Genomic DNA, 16,937 nt, shown 5'->3' with positions numbered 1-16,937 from the left:
CCCGCAGAACTAAAACATTGCAATGCAAGTGCAAAAATAGACACTCATGTGGTGTAAGATATGGTGAAAGAAAGCTAGGTGAGAACTATGAAGTGTTCCAGAGTAAATGGTAAATGGACTGCATTTATATAGCGCTTTTATCCAAAGCACTTTATAATTGATGCCTCTCATTCACCAGAGGAGTTAGGGGTTAGGTGTCTTGCTCAGGGACACTTCGACACGCCCAGGGCAGGGGATCGAAACGGCAACCCTCCGACTGCCAGACAACCGCTCTTACCTCCTTAGCTATGTCGCCCCATAGTGACAGAGAGGGTGGCATGGAAAACCCCCACTAATTATAATGGACTGCAACTGGTTTCATTAAGACCCAGCAAAAAATACAATTTTCGGTTTGGAAGGCCTGACAGATTATGGAAGCAATATGTACTTTCAAGTTCTTACTTGGATCATGTGCAAAAATGAGAACTGGGCTGTGTCTGTAGAATAGTCCACAAACCAGATACACGCCCACACAGCGCTAAATCAGGCAGCTGCCATTTGAGACACATTATACACAATGTGCTCTCCAAGCATACACTCTAAAACCATGCGGGTGATGCAATCGGGCTGTAGCCAGAGCTGCTGGTCTATTAACTGCAACTGTAGTGTGATATGCTGACAGTGAGGTGGTGGCAGATTAAATCTGATTGCAGAACTGTAGAGTTATATGCTGATTGATCAAGTATAACTGTCGTGAGATGTGCTGGTGGGTCAGCTCTAACTGTAGGGAGATGTGCTGGTTGATCACGTATAACTGTAGGGAGATGTGCTGATGATCAGGTCTATCTATAGAGAGATGTGCTGGTGGATCAACTCTTAACTAGGGAGATGTGCTGGTGGATCAGCTATAACTGTAGGGGGATGTGCTGGTGGATCAGGTCTAACTGTAGGGAGATGTGCTGGTGGATCAGGTCTAACTGTAGGGAGATGTGCTGGTGGATCAGCTCTAACTGTAGGGAGATGTGCTGGTGGATCAGCTATAACTGTAGGGAGATGTGCTGGTGGATCAGCTCTAACTGTAGGGAGATGTGCTGGTGGATCAGCTCTAACTGTAGGGAGATGTGCTGGTGGATCAGCTATAACTGTAGGGAGATGTGCTGGTGGATCAGCTATAACTGTAGGGAGATGTGCTGGTGGATCAGCTATAACTGTAGGGAGATGTGCTGGTGGATCAGGTCTATCTATAGGGAGATGTGCTGGTGGATCAGGTCTAACTGTAGGGAGATGTGCTGGTGGATCAGCTCTAACTGTAGGGAGATGTGCTGGTGGATCAGCTATAACTGTAGGGAGATGTGCTGGTGGATCAGGTCTATCTATAGGGAGATGTGCTGGTGGATCAGGTCTAACTGTAGGGAGATGTGCTGGTGGATCAGCTCTAACTGTAGGGAGATGTGCTGGTGGATCAGCTATAACTGTAGGGAGATGTGCTGGTGGATCAGCTATAACTGTAGGGAGATGTGCTGGTGGATCAGCTCTAACTGTAGGGAGATGTGCTGGTGGATCAGCTCTAACTGTAGGGAGATGTGCTGGTGGATCAGCTCTAACTGTAGGGAGATGTGCTGGTGGATCAGCTCTAACTGTAGGGAGATGTGCTGGTGGATCAGGTCTAACTGTAGGGAGATGTGCTGGTGGATCAGCTCTAACTGTAGGGAGATGTGCTGGTGGATCAGCTCTAACTGTAGGGAGATGTGCTGGTGGATCAGGTCTAACTGTAGGGAGATGTGCTGGTGGATCAACTCTAACTGTAGGGAGATGCGCTGGTGGATCAGGTCTAACTGTAGGGAGATGTGCTGGTGGATCAGGTCTAACTGTATGGAGATGTGCTGGTGGATCAACTCTAACTGTAGGGAGATGCGCTGGTGGATCAGGTCTAACTGTAGTGAGATATCCTGGTGGATCAGGTTTAACTGTAGGGAGATGTGCTGGTGGATCAACTCTAACTGTAGGGAGATGCGCTGGTGGATCAGGTCTAACTGTAGTGAGATATCCTGGTGGATCAGGTTTAACTGTAGGGAGATGTGCTGGTGGATCAGGTCTAACTGTAGTGAGATATCCTGGTGGATCAGGTTTAACTGTAGGGAGATGCGCTGGTGGATCAGGTCTAACTGTAGTGAGATATCCTGGTGGATCAGGTTTAACTGTAGGGAGATGTGCTGGTGGATCAGCTCTAACTGTAGAGAAATGTACTGGATATACCTAGTAGCCAGTCAGGAGACCCTGTGCATGACAGGAGACCACATGACTCTGCAGGCTGCAGTGACAGGAAATAAGAAACAGGAAATGGAGTCCATTACCAGAGCCCTCTTTGAATGTATCAGGAGATGCAGAATTAAAGTGACTTTTTAAAGTGAAAAAACATGGCATACATTCACTGCAACTCATGATTTTACTGTCAGTATATGCTTCCATTTTCCATTTTGTTTCAGGTGGGAAAAAATATTATCCCCTCAGCCAAATGTTATGAACCCATTTTGAATCATTTTATAAGATGCCAGTTTGTTGGAAGGCACACGTGCTAAATTTAGTTGTCCAGTTGGGTAAAGCCAAAAAAAACTATTCATAATTGACACGATCATGACAACCTAGTGTTTACTGCAATTAGCTTAGAGACAAGGACATGCCAACGGCTTACAAGTCATGCAATTCTGAACCAACACCGCCACCTCCTGTCCAATGACAGGATTGCACTGACAGTATGACTTCAATACTTTACTCAATCTGCAAGCTGAGACTACGCTCACTAAAAAATATGAAAAATATGAAGAAAACCAACTTGAATCCATTTGAATTGAAGCTCTTGTCTAAACCTGTCTACAAAACCTGTTCACTGCAATCTGTGAATGACAAAATTCACCTTGACTTCAAGGTCCCGCAAATGATCTTTTAACAAGCAATGCTGACTGGATCTGCAGCCAAGTTATTACGCAGGCCACATTTTACCCCAGCTTTTGGTCTGAACCGTGCCTAAAGGCAGCCGCAGTGTCAGCAGATTCGGTGCTATTGTACCAGCGCTGCTCACAAAACTCATTGTGCCACTCGTCCATATTGTCCGGTTCTGAAAGAGCTAGTGGTAGTCAGTGACTCTAAAGACGGTGCAGTGTAGACAGATAGTTTCTAATAACAATTAGACATACAGGAATCTTGGACACTTTGGATTTCATTTTTGGTTTTAAATTCCTGAGCACCGCCATTTGCCATTTTTCAAAAACCAACTGCCAAAAAGCCTGAGGACACAAACATTGAAAATGAGACAGCCAACACAAATGTAAGGTAATTCATTAATGTATTTATTTATCTTTAAATCAAATCAGTTGAAAAGTCTAAATGAAGACAGTCATATTTTCCCCTTATTGTAAAAACATCTTTCAGTCCTGGAGAGTCCATTATACAATGCAACTACACTTTTACAAGACAACACTGCTTTCCTCGCCTTTCTCACCAAAACGGCAACACCAGCAAGGTCATCATCACCAGAGACACGGACAGTGACTTGGTCCTGCAATCTGTTCAAGGGCAGCATAAAACAAGTAAGATTTGTTTTGCACTCAAATGCGTGACACCCAACAAGTGAAAAAGATGGAAAAGTGAGAATGCTGTCCTACGATGCTGATGTCACAGAAGTGAAGCATCACAGAGAACTGTGAAACACACCGAGTCGCTACACTCCTGACTGAGATACTGCAGCTATACCAGCGAGCGCACGGTCTCCTCTCCTACCCACTGGCTCATACGCACAGCTGGCTCAGCCTTCGGGCAACACTGCACTGGCGTTCCTCACCAGGTGAAAAAGCCTCAGGACTTAAACCAGCGTGGCACACTCTCTGGAAATGCTCAGGAGAGCGCGAGAGGTTCCCGCGGACCCCCGTACATCGACCAGGAGGCAAATCCAAACGCAAAGCGCAGAGGGGACAGGCGGCTAAACGAGGAGATGGGTGCGAAGGGTCCCGCTCCCCCGCTGGGCCAGCGGCACAGAGGAGCAGGGTCTTCTGTGGACGCCGCCTCTTCAAGGAAGGGGGGCGCTGACGAAACCCCAGAACTGAAAGCAGGCGTGTGGCGATGGTGTTCCTTCTGAGGTGCGATGCGTATCTCGTTCTGTCGCCCTTGTTCCAAATTACCCCCGCTGTCCCGGGTAGAGGCACGGGTGTGAAGGACAGGATGGTAGCAGATGTAGCGGTGTGGCCAGTCAGTGTTCCCTACTCAAATGTGTCCCAGTTCACTACTCTGGGCCAGACTCAAAGAAGGCCAGGGCCCTCCTCACCGTTCCAGGGCAAACTGTGTCTAAAATGTGAAAATCAGGAATGACTGCAGCAGCAGTAAGTAAGAATGGAGAAGCGCTGAGGGAGGGGGGAAAAGGGGAGGGGTGCTCACCGTACATCCCGTGACAGAGCTGGACTCCGACACGCAAGGTTCCTCCCCCCCCTGCCCCGCCCACTTCCCCCACAACCTGGCTTCTCCAGATGCCCGTCTTCCACCCCCCCTCTCATCTTAGCAGAGTGGAGGTGGGGAGCCAACGGGCACCCCTGAGCTGTCCCCCCTCCCCCCCCCCATGTCACCCTCCCCACCCCCTCCCCATAACTCACACCCCCCCACGTCACTGGGGGAGGCGGGGTTAACGCTTTGACTTGGATTCTTCGACTTCTTTCTCTGAAACACAAATAGGAGAAAGGAGAGCAGTTCAGGGAGGAGTAAAGGAACTGATGGAAATAATGTACACCTGCCTACTGTGACACAGGCCTCTATCGCCCATCACGGCCTCAGTTTTACACACACAGCACCAACGCCCTGAAACTCATTAGCAGCGTGTCCATACGACACCAGGGCCTGCGCGTACATGTACACGGCTGCAGGTTCCTGCGTTTGGATCAGTGTCAGCTTGAGGCTGTGTCAATTGGCTCATTTCTGCACGTACGCATTTGGGTGCGTCTGGCTGTGGTTGGGCGCATCAGGAAGCGCTCGGCAATGTGAGTGTGCGCACAGCAGCATGGTGTGCGTATGGCAGCGTTCGTGTGCGTACGGCAGCGTTCGTGTGCGTACGGCAGCGTTCGTGTGCGTACGGCAGCGTTAGTGTGCGTGCGGCAGTGTTAGTGTGCGTGCGGCAGCGTTAGTGTGCGTACGGCAGCGTTTGTGAGCGTACGACAGCGTTAGTGTGCGTACGACAGCGTTAGTGTGCGTATGGCAGCGTTTGTGAGCGTACGACAGCGTTAGTGTGCGTACGGCAGCGTTCGTGTGTGTACGGCAGCGTTCGTGTGCGTACGGCAGTGTTAGTGTGCGTACGGCAGTGTTTGCATGCGGCAGCGTTAGCGTGCGTACGGCAGCGTTAGCGTGCGTACGGCAGCGTTCGTGTGCGTACGGCAGCGTTAGTGTGCGTACGGCAGTGTTAGTGTGCGTACGGCAGTGTTTGCATGCGGCAGCGTTAGCGTGCGTACGGCAGCGTTAGCGTGCGTACGGCAGCGTTAGCGTGCGTACGGCAGCGTTAGCGCGCGTACGGCAGCGTTAGTGTGCGTACGGCAGCGTTCGTGTGCGTACGGCAGCGTTAGTGTGCGTACGGCAGCGTTAGTGTGCGTACGGCAGCGTTAGTGTGCGTACGGCAGCGTTTGTGTGCGTACGGCAGCGTTCGTGTGCGTACGGCAGCGTTAGTGTGTGTACGGCAGCGTTCGTGTGCGTACGGCAGTGTTTGCATGCGGCAGCGTTAGCGTGCGTACGGCAGCGTTAGCGTGCGTACGGCAGCGTTAGCGTGCGTACGGCAGCGTTAGCGTGCGTACGGCAGCGTTAGCGCGCGTACGGCAGCGTTAGTGTGCGTACGGCAGCGTTCGTGTGCGTACGGCAGCGTTAGTGTGCGTACGGCAGCGTTAGTGTGCGTACGGCAGCGTTAGTGTGCGTACGGCAGCGTTTGTGTGCGTACGGCAGCGTTCGTGTGCGTACGGCAGCGTTAGTGTGCGTACGGCAGCGTTCGTGTGCGTACGGCAGCGTTTGTGAGCGTACGGCAGCGTTAGCGTGCGTACGGCAGCGTTTGTGAGCGTACGGCAGCGTTAGCGTGCGTACGGCAGCGTTAGTGTGCGTACGGCAGCGTTAGCGTGCGTACGGCAGCGTTTGTATGAGCTCGCATCCCTGCGCTCCGCCTCTGACCTTTCCTGAGCTCGTCCCTCTTCTTGGCCGCATCCTCCCTCTGCTTCTTGATGATGGCCAGCCGGGCGAGGTCAGCCCTCGCCTGCTCAGTCTTCCCCTCCAGGTGCAGCTTCATATAGCGCTCTTTCGCCCTCTGCTTTTCAATCTCCTCCCTGAGAAAGAGAGCGAGATCCAGACAGACAGACAGACAGAGACAGAGAAAGAGAGAGAGAGAGAGAGAGAGACATAACTCCCACCTGATTTCACCAGGGATCACAACTTCCTTGTGAAGAAAGTTCACACACTGTAAAATGAGCCTAATCTTTACAAAACTTCCCAGAACACACCAAGTCATCTTGCTAAGTGACTCCAAACCGCAGTGCAAATCAATTTTAAGAGTCAACATGCTTGTTTTTTTAACAAAAAATAAAAATAATTTTATTTTTTATTTTTATTTTAAACCCAGAGATGCACCTCACCTCTCCCGCCGGGACAGCTCCTTCGGGGCACTTGTGTCCAGCTCAGCCACCTTCTTGCTTTTATGGGAAACGCGATTGGGATTCTCAATCTCTATCAAACCCTCCACTCCCTTCTTCTTTGGCTGCTGCTTGAGAGAAACGAACGGAGAGAGAGAGCGACAGAGAGAAAGAGGGACAGACAAAGACACAGAGAGAGAGCAACAGAGAGAAAGAGATACAGAGACAAACACAGAGAGGCAGACAGAGGTTATGAGTTTGAGCATACAGAGTACTGCAGCGTAAGACCTCCACCCAATACCAGCAAAAGAAAAACAGGAAGCAAGCATGCATCACCAATAATAATGCACTAAGCTTGAAGCAGTTTATGAAAAGCACTTAAAGGGGACAATGGGAGAACACAGTTGCGTGGTGCCATAATGCAGCTCTACCCTATCCATGCATCATTGAGCAAAATGCTGCCATCACACCTGTAAAAGACATCACACCTTTCCAAGAAACAACCCTCTTCCAATTAACTTCGTCAGATGCTTTTTTAACAACTTAATATACATTTTTGTCAGGACAAATACACATTTTTGTCAGGACAAATTAAAATTAGCCAATTGAACATGCAACATAATGCGTTTCAGCCTTGTAGACAATTCACCACGCTGAGTCAGGTGCACTCACATCATAGTCATCATCACTGCTCTCTTCATCAGAATCTGCAGAGCTCTCTGGTTCTACTCCACCATTGGCCTCCTGAAAGAGACATGTTAGGCTATTTTTTTTTTTGTCTTTTAAAAAAAATGTATTTTGCTCACTCACTTAGCTTGAAAACAGCAAAAATAAAAGTAGACTCAAAGTAAATAATCCGTTCTAAATTTTGACATGTACATAATTACCTCATAAGAAGCGTAACTGTACATTCCATGCTTAACATTACATTTCATCTTTGAGAAAGACAGACTCCGTAAATAGTCTTAGTAAACAATGACATACAATGCCATGTACGGCGGGGCCGATTGATTGCTGAGTAACTAAGCATTAGCGTACGGTTAAAACTGCGCAGCAAATGCTAAAGTGTTTGATTCTGCGTTGTTCCTCAAATAGATCCGCACCTTTTCCCTTTGGGCCCGCATCTGCCGATCAATTTCCTCCGGGTTGCTGAACTGCTTTCCTCGGCCCTTGTGTCCTTTCTTTCCTGAGACCCCACAAAACAACGCGATCAAGCAGAGGAAAACGGGAGCCGAGTTCCAGAAAGAATAGTTCAGAATTCTGGGAGCTATATAACCGGCTATTTCATTGTGCGATCACACCGGCCAGTATAGCAAAGTTAATGGGGAAAAGTTTAACATTAGTTTATATTAAAACAAAACCTCTACATTGCTATATTACGTTATACTTACAAAATAGCCGTATTTATGGTTATTACATATTTAATTGAATTAGACTAGACTTACAGAATAGAGACATGTGGCAGTAGTGAGTGGCCAAGACTAGCTAGTTGGAACATTCTGTGCCAAATAGCTAACGTTAGCTGACTGGCTAAATCATTCATCAAATGTGGCCAATGTGAACAAATAACTACTCATCGTTTTAACATATTAAATTAACAAAACCAAAACAAACAACATAAAAGGTAGTTAGCAAGACAGTAGACCCCTTGACAACAAGTCGTAACGTAATGTTATCTACAGTTAAAACATAATTAACGCGAGGACGTGTGAAAATTGTAGCCTGCAGTGCGTAGCTATACGTGTACTAGCCGGTCAGCATGCTGCTTAGCTATATAGCGAGCTTTAAATACGGAATATCCTTGCTAACTACCTATAAGCTAATAAGAGAGGTAGCCCGCGTCTCTGACTACAAGCCCAAATAAAAAGATGCTCTAAATCTGTATTAACAAGATATGTGTAGGCTATATGTGTAGCTGACGTAATAATCTTTAACTTCCAACTTAGTCATCGTTAGCTAGCTGTTGCTACAATGCTAGCTAATGTGGTCGATACTTACCGCCTCTCGGCATTTTGAAGATAGCTAGCAGCTAAACAGGATGAAAACGACTGACGCCGAATAAAATACACTCAGCTAGGTATGGGTAAATGAAAGCCGTGAAGTAGAAAGAGATATCCTGGAGTTATAAACGTAACCAGTTCCCTACGTATTAGATTATATCGGTTTCTTTTTACTGGAAAGGCCTTTCTCTTGCGTCCACAACGTCACTACAGCGCTTTTACGAAACACGTCCTGAAATGTGGGGCGTACATGTAACGCGCTGTTCAGCCAATGGAGTTAGATGTATCCGGATTGACTTCGTTTTGCTTCCACTCAGTGATTCTAAATACGGCGCATCGACAATGGCCAATAGAAAATATTCATATGTTTTTGCCAATCGAAAATAAACCTAATAAAAGCAAACCGCGGGAACGTAGGCAGAAATGACGTGCCAGCTCATTTGGCATCATCCTCCTCCTACGGACATTGGCGTCACTATATGTAGCGCAAAAGCTGCTGCATATATTGAAGTTGCCAAAACTAACTAACGTGGCGCATTTACTTATTATTATATATTGAAGTGGGCGGACGTCTTCGTACCCAAAGGTTATCATCACTGGTAAGCTTTCAGTTGCAAGTCAGTGGGAAAAAGTAACTGAAAGGTCAACTCACGAATTACTGTAAAGCATGAAGTACTTCTCACGTGTTGTCACAAGACGCAGACAGTTCCTGGGTCGTTGTTTGAAGCACATCTTGTTTACTGATGGTCGCTATTTTGTGCCTCAACGTGCAAAGTGATGCTCTCTAACATGGTAAGAAATCCAAAACATACATTCCCTGACCGGGAATCGAACCCGGGCCGCGGCGGTGAGAGCGCCGAATCCTAACCACTAGACCACCAGGGAGGTGATAGTGTACAAAATTTTTTATTTGGTGTAATTCTACAAAACATTTATGCCTGTTGCAAATATTCCATAATACAGTACAATATAGGTCTTAGAGCATGTGCAAATGCGTACTGAAATACATTCCGTTTCACCAGAGAGGATTCTGTCTTTGGGGTCTCAGTGTCTTATAACAGAATACATGTGCAATGACAACTGCTCTATAAATAAGACCAAAAATGAAAATAATGACAAATGAATATAATAATGAAAGATTATTATATGGTTGTGTGTGTGTGCGTGCATGTGAGCATTTGTGAGTGTTGAGTGTGCGTGTTTGTGTAAAATAAACAATGAACCCCAAGTTCTCTCTCAGCACTTTCTCCCCACTTTCCTTCTCATTCTACTCCATCCCCCCCTCCTTCCATGTCACAGCGTGGCAGTGGTTTTCCTCATGTTTGGCCCAGTCGATGTTGCAGTTGCCATCGGTCAGTGGTGGGTCTGCCTCAGCGTCTTTGTCTCCTACAGTCGCTGTGTCCTTTGCTTTGGTCCGCCAAAGACAGCAGTAAGATGCTACAGACAGGAAAACGCCTGCAGCAATTAACTGTCCTCCAACCAAGTAGAAAACTAGCTCATAATTCTTGTATGCATCTACTAAGCGACCTGTTTGTGTGAGGAGAAAGAGAGACAGCGAGAAAGAGAGAAAAAAACATCATGATTACTTATCTTTATAAATGACAAGTGATACTGTAATTATAACTGTAATTTTAGGCTGCTTTGCTGTTACCGTCCTCACCGGCTAAGGGGGCTCCGATGAGCACTGCCACGGACTCGATGAGCAGCACCAGGCCCAAGGCACTGGAGAAGCTGTCTGGCCCGACGATGCCCATCAGCACCTCAAACTGCAGGGCGCCCACAATGCCGTAGGAGAGCCCGAAGAACACGCAGTAGACCACCAGGCCCCGGTAGTCCGTGCACCACGCCGAGCACACGTTCGTCAGCCCGTTGAACACCAGAGCCAGGCTGAAGAGGAAGGCATTCCTGGGCCGCACCCACCGCAGCCCCGCCACGATGCCGCACGTGGGCCGGGCGAAGATGTCGACGAAGCCGATGATGGAGAGCAGGAAGGCGGCGTCGCGGTCCGGCACTCCCAAGTCCTTGGCGTAGTTGACCAGCAGGATGGTGGGAACGAACAGGCCCAAAACCACAATGAACTTGGCGACGATGTAGATCACAAGCCCCTTGTCGCGCAGGACGCTGAAATCCAGCAGCTTTTTCTTCTGGGGCTGCTCCCTTTGCTTCTTGGTCTGCCTGTCGCTCAGTTTGGAAGGTTGTGTTTCCCTCGACTGCTGGGTGTTGGGCTCTCCTCCCGCCCCCTGGTCTCCCCTCCGCCTCCTTTCCAGGGGCCTCATGACGGCCCCACAGGTGCAGCAGTTCAGCAGAAGTCCCCCTATTATGAGAAACGCTCCCCTCCATCCATAATGGTCCACGAGCACCTGTCCCAGAGGGGAAAGGACCGACAGGAAGACCGGGCTTCCCGCCGCTGCCAGGCCATTGGCCAGCGGGCGCCGTCGATCAAAGTAGTGCCCAATCATGATGAGGGAGGGCTGGAAGTTCAAGGCTAGGCCCAGACCTGCGGGGAACAGATAAGGTGAGCGGGGCTCAGATTGCTTGAATTCAAATATTTAGGAAGGCGGGGTGGGTCGCAAAGAGTTGAAACTCATGTATAGTTGATAAGGGATGACGGACTCAAACAGGTTGGGCTATAGAATAGCAGAACTGATCACCTGTGATAACACTGGCAGTGACGTAAAATTGTATAATATTGGTGGTGAAGGAAGCTGCTACCATGCCACCTGCTGCCAGTACGCCCCCGATCAGCATCACTGGCCGACACCCAAATTTATTCACCATGATGCTGGACACGGGACCTGGTCAGGAGGAGGAAGACAGACAGACAGCCACACATACAGTGAATTTTCACTTAGTCACATTGTCTTTCTGAAATATTCAAGAGACAATGTGCATCTGCACTTCAGACAAATACAAAAGTGTCTCCTTATCAAATGTGTACCTTGATACACTTCAAATACAACTTAAACATTTTGCTAATTTACATTAGACTTTTTCAATGTTTTCATAAACACTCAGAAAGTACATTGGTCCCGTGTTATAACAGCAGTTAAAAAACAATGGTTAAAGTTGCCTTTAATTGGGGATGGCAAAAAAACTATGTCACTGGGAAAATACTTCCACATTTAAACAATGATGATGGGTTTGATGTTCGGATCAATGGTGTTTCGGGGGGAAGTAATGCTGGCGTCAAACAATAACACTGTGACAAGCCTAGTTACCAGCTAGGTACTGGTGCACCAACTAGTGTTACACCGACTAAGCCCTAGGGTTCATAAGCATTTGTGGAGCACAAATGAAGATAATTTTTGGTTCAGAGACCACTTTTTGCGCTTTTGTGAGTTCCTGTTTTCCATTATTGTTTTATTTTTTCCACTGCCAGAATAGCATGTTTTAAATCAGTCAGTCGGCGGAACTGACTACATAACGTGGGTTAATATAACATGAGAGCACTATACATATTTGTTGCATTTCAAATTTTCCAAAATTAGTTTCTAAAGAAAGATTGGCAACTCCTGAGCGGTTTCTTTTCCACTCTGAACTCTGCCATCTAAGCTACCACAGCAGCTGAGAATGGCCGCGCTAATGGCGATTTACCAGGGGAGCTGGTGTTATGCAACGAGGTGGGTTGACACCCTGGGGGTCTGTAAGTCAATACACCTCCGACCCCTCTTTTAAAAATCAAACCGCACTTAAATTCAGCCTCGCTGGCCGGTTACCTGAGCCGTAGATCATTGCCAGCATGATGGACGAGATCCGGGCAGTGTCGCTGTTGCCAACCCCAAAGTCTCGCATCAGCTCCTTGGAGTAAACGCTGATTGCTTTGGGGAAGGCGTAAGAAAACCCGGTGACCACGAAACAGCTCAGCAGCACAACCCACCCCCAGCCTCCGTCAGGTGGGTGCGCCCCTGACTGGTCCCCTGCGCCAGCTCCCATCTCAACTCAGACTTCTGTCTGCAATGTGGCAGAGAAAAGGAGGTCACAGTGCACACCGATCTCCAGTCCCATAAATACCCATTGCATGAGGTGGTGCAAAAAATTAGTGTGTCAAAGCCAATGCCGCATTCGTTGGGGTTGTGGAGTTCATCAGTCTTGTGCTGAAGCAGTCTTGTTATGGTCATCGCTGAGAAATGCACATTTTGCTGTAAAAAGCAAAGGCAAAGCAATGATACCGTCGATGTTCGAGCAGTATACACAGCTGGTTTGACAAATAAGGCAGTGTTTAGGCTAACTGAAAATGGCATACAGTATTTAAAATTAGGTTTTGTATACAGTACCAGTCAAAAGTTTGGACACACCTGCTTAAACCAGTTTTTTCATGATTAAAAATGCTTTAAACTGTATAAACTTGTCTATAAACACTTAATATTTAAATATATGATATATGTACTTGTATAAGCAGATAATCTTAAGTGGATTGTATTCAAAAGTTAGATTTTTAAATGAAAATGGAAATCTTGTAAGCTCATGGGGGGGGGGGGGTGCATTGTTGTGTTATTTAAATATCTTGGTACGTATTGGTGTTCATGATCACATCTATCTTAACAGGTGCTCCAGGACCTGTAGAATTTTTCATATTTAAAAAAAATAAAGACCACCCGCCATATTTCAAAATGCATGGGGTATATTCCTACATCATTTTCACCACATGCAGTACCATATATTTCCAATGGAGGGTAGAAGGGTGATTTCCATTGCCACTTTAACTGTATTTAAAGTGCCAATGTTTTTTTATAAGTTTATTTTATAGAAGTTTTAAGTATAAGTAAAAAAATTTATAAGTTAAAAAAAAAAGAAAAACAGACTTTAGAATATTCAATTAATGTAGAATAAATATAGGTAGATACATATTTCATTGAAATATATATTTCAAAAAGCCATTCAATGAAATTATTTACTATAATTATGTAAAATAAAACATTTCAAGAGGACTTGTTTTACACTCCTTAAATGTCTGCATTAATACTCAATGTAGAAATCGATGCATTGATAGGCCTACCCCCACCATCCCCAATTCCTCCCCATAATACACACGGACTCTTCCTCGATGGCTGTTCTTGGGTTTCAGATGTTGTTCAGAGGAAAGAAGAGACACTTGCCACAGCATCAGGACTTCTAACGATGAATGACTAAATAAGGGCTGTTCAGTAAAATAAACATGAGCCTATATTCGTTAAAAGCAGGTAGCCTATAGATGGTATATAAACGATCCAGATGTTCCATTCATTATCTGCATTCTGTATTTTGGTCGTTTGTAATCGCAATTCTTGTGAGGCAATCCACATATATTTGACAGCCTGTTTCTGTGTTTTGCTTTCACAACATTCGAAAATGTGACTGTAGTTAACATTTGGTACACAACCACACCGTAGTTAACTGTGGTTGTGCTGACAAAGACGGTCACAAAATGTTCCACACAGTATTTGACAGTAAGAAATTCTTTGTCTGGGACCATGTTCAAAAAATGAACTACACCTGATTAAAGTCAATACCGCAAGATGTCTTGGTGGACCACAACGATTTCAGCCTCATTTTTGCCTAATCCTATAGCCCCATCTGTTTTCCATTACCGTTTTTCTCGGTCGGAACAGAGGTGTGTGATCAAGGGTGACAGGGATGACAGACACAATGAATGGATTCTCGATTAAGTTAATTTGAAAAATTCAAAAACTCATTGAACTTACTCAGGTCTGTGAATCTTGATTCCTACTCGGTCCGAATCTCTTCCTTTATCTGCACAAATGAGCAGTAGTTGAAAGTTCTCAACAGCTGGACATCTTCCCTTGTAACTGAGATACGAGTGTTCATTCCATGTTGGTAATAAACAACTGCGTAATTTTGTTTTGACACGCACGTAGAACGTGTCCTGGTAGTTTATATCTCACTGAGGTTGCAGATACAGCACATTGAAATCCAGTGATATCGGGCAAGAGCGCCAACTTTAAAACCCATGTCAGTGTTTTCAGCGCTATAGCTCCCAGCCGCATACCTTTGCTTGAAATAAAGTCCTTATAGGCACTCAGTCTATTCTTTATTTAATAAGCGCAGTCAAATGCGATCTAACATTTTAGCAAACCTACATTTCTTCATTTCACGAATGACAGCTGAAGATGTATCATATGTCCCCATAGCCTAACCATGGTGTTCTTTAACGTTAGGATTGAACCAGCGTTTCCACACACAACAGAATTTCCCAATGGAACTGCTTGGCTTGAGAGCAGACATAGTTATTTGTAGGTGGTATTTATAACCTAAAATATTTCACTTAGCCCATAACTTAGCTAACTTAACTTAGCATAACTTTGTTATTAATGAATAACAAACCCTTTTATTGAAAACTAGGCTACCCCTTGTCATTTTAATTTTTTCTTTAATTTCTCACAAGTTAACTACAGACTATTAATATTGGGCCAATCCAAATCAATCGGACACGGTGAGGCAAATGTATCGTGTCCAACTTCAAGAAATTACGTTTCCATGGTAGCGTTAGTCTACCACATGACTGTATAAAGGTCTATCATTAGCAATGAAGTAATTTTGCAGTCAAAACAAAACAAAAAACACATACATTCGTTTAACTACGGTATTCAGTTTACCTTAGTAGAATGTTCGAATGCTGTCTGTCTAGTTTTAACAAAACATTATTAGACCGAATAATGGTTATTGTCTTAATATGGTAATAATCCTATTTCAGGACAGTAAGGTAGCTACAGGTTAGCTACTCCAATGTCTATCTTCCGCTAAGCGTAGCGTCGTCGTTAGTTAAAGTGCACGTGGATATGTTCTTAGTAAATCAACTTATTTATTGAGTAAATAAAACGTATGGTCTAATCGTTTATGTATGAAAACTCATTCAAAATGGCGAACTCCTCCCCCGGACAAACTATAAAGCAGAGCAGCAAAAAATAAATCAAATAATACAATATTTTCTCTCTTAATTATTTTCAGGCAGGCCGTTCTATTAGCAGAGCAGTAATAACACATACTCTAGTTCGAAGTCAATCCACCTACTTAGAGGCTTCTCTGGTGCAGATAATACAGATTATTTTAAAGAGCAAACAAGATAAGAGCAAATGTTTCTGCCTAATCCCAGTTAAAATAGACGAGCTGCAGTGTTAGATGGGTATTCCAGCAGACGGAGGTCAAAAAGGTTCTGGCTCTCAGGGCTTCTCTGGATATTTACTTGTGCAATGTAACTGAGCTGGATATAATCCCTTGATCAAAATAGTATATTGCATACATTATACCAAAGCCATAATCTAAATAGACACATTCTACTGTTTGCAGATTACAAAATTATGGTGAGTCTCCTACAGGAGCAGTATTCAGGTCACAGGCCAACGGTGGGTGATTTTGTAACGTGGTGTGAAAATGTTTCTTCTAACTAAATGTGTCAAAAACAAAAGACTTGTATAGATTTTGGAAGGCAACACATTGCCCTCACTCAAACTGTCAAAGGCCAAAGGCATTGAGTGTTTCAAAACATACAAGTGTTCATTGGTGACAAACTGCTGCCATCTCCAAAAAAGGGAAGAAAATATTGTAAGGAAGCTGAACTCCTTCTAGGTATGCAAAAAGTTTAACACAGTGGGTGTGTCCCAATACTCAAAAAATGTATCCCCCTTTCCTGAACTACCACCTCGTCTCCTCCATGGCCCGCAAACTGATCATTGTGTCCTCCCTCTCTCCAGTGTCCCAGTATTGGAGGACGCGAGCAAAGCACACAGATCAGTAACAGTGCTTTTTAAGATGGGATTCTAGCAAAATGGGCTATAAAGAAAGTAAATTTCTACTTTTAAGGTCCTGGCTTACTGCAAAGCTCATCACCTTAGTTTTAAGCAGAACCTAAAGCCACCACACATGAACATCTGTTGAGTACATTCCATAACGTGGAGTCTTTGGAGTCGGACAGAAGATTCAGCAGTGCATGAATAACAAATAGTATAAATAACGTGTTTCTAAATGTCACACTGCTTAGTCTATAACTGAGCATACAACACTGGATGGCCTCACTCCTGATAACTTCACTGAGCTTGAAGTTCAGCATCTCGTTTTGGAATGCTCCTCTATGTACTTGTGAACTTTGTGGATTCAACCTCGACCCAGACAACACAGGTTGCTCCACTTTCTTCCAAGGTTGCGGAAGTAAAGAACATGTCGCTTCTGAAGGCAGCAGTGACCAGTGGTGTAAACTTGAATGTTGTGAAAATGCAAAAGCAGGTGTGGTGTCCGCCGTGATTGAAAAACAAAAGGCAGTCTTCTTCAGATTTTTCTTATTAAAAAATAAAAAATGAACCCAAATGATCAGCAAACAACCAGA

The 16,937-nt window shown here is 45.4% G+C and overlaps 2 protein-coding genes and 1 non-coding gene across 4 annotated transcripts; all 3 read right to left on the bottom strand.

The window, feature by feature from the left end:
- Positions 1 to 4,581: 4,581 nt before the first annotated feature.
- Positions 4,582 to 8,862, bottom strand: pdap1a (pdgfa associated protein 1a). The gene is made up of 6 exons (XM_035406015.1): positions 8,619 to 8,862; positions 7,724 to 7,806; positions 7,293 to 7,364; positions 6,624 to 6,748; positions 6,166 to 6,317; positions 4,582 to 4,683 (listed from the first exon to the last, which is right to left on the bottom strand). The coding sequence occupies exons 1-6, from the start codon at positions 8,629 to 8,631 to the stop codon at positions 4,649 to 4,651; spliced, it is 480 nt and encodes a 159-aa protein (XP_035261906.1). The 5' UTR covers positions 8,632 to 8,862; the 3' UTR covers positions 4,582 to 4,648.
- A 571-nt stretch (positions 8,863 to 9,433) lies between these two features.
- Positions 9,434 to 9,505, bottom strand: trnae-cuc. The gene has a single exon. It is a non-coding gene; the product is annotated as a tRNA-Glu (tRNA).
- A 277-nt stretch (positions 9,506 to 9,782) lies between these two features.
- Positions 9,783 to 14,813, bottom strand: slc16a8 (solute carrier family 16 member 8). 2 transcript variants are annotated; one of them, XM_035406014.1, is made up of 5 exons: positions 14,307 to 14,813; positions 12,337 to 12,571; positions 11,272 to 11,415; positions 10,281 to 11,117; positions 9,783 to 10,147 (listed from the first exon to the last, which is right to left on the bottom strand). In XM_035406014.1, exons 2-5 carry the CDS (start codon positions 12,551 to 12,553, stop codon positions 9,888 to 9,890), a joined length of 1,458 nt encoding a protein of 485 aa, XP_035261905.1. In that variant the 5' UTR covers positions 12,554 to 12,571; positions 14,307 to 14,813; the 3' UTR covers positions 9,783 to 9,887. The 2 variants fall into 2 exon arrangements, with proteins under 2 accessions (XP_035261905.1, XP_035261904.1); XM_035406013.1 differs by having other exon boundaries at positions 14,302 to 14,810.
- Positions 14,814 to 16,937: the final 2,124 nt, after the last annotated feature.

The sequence above is a fragment of the Anguilla anguilla genome, chromosome 2 (assembly GCF_013347855.1).
Source record: "Anguilla anguilla isolate fAngAng1 chromosome 2, fAngAng1.pri, whole genome shotgun sequence".
Classification (NCBI taxonomy): Eukaryota; Metazoa; Chordata; class Actinopteri; order Anguilliformes; family Anguillidae; genus Anguilla; species Anguilla anguilla.
Note: the sequence above shows the minus strand (reverse complement) of the source record. Positions and strands in the feature narration are given on the sequence as shown.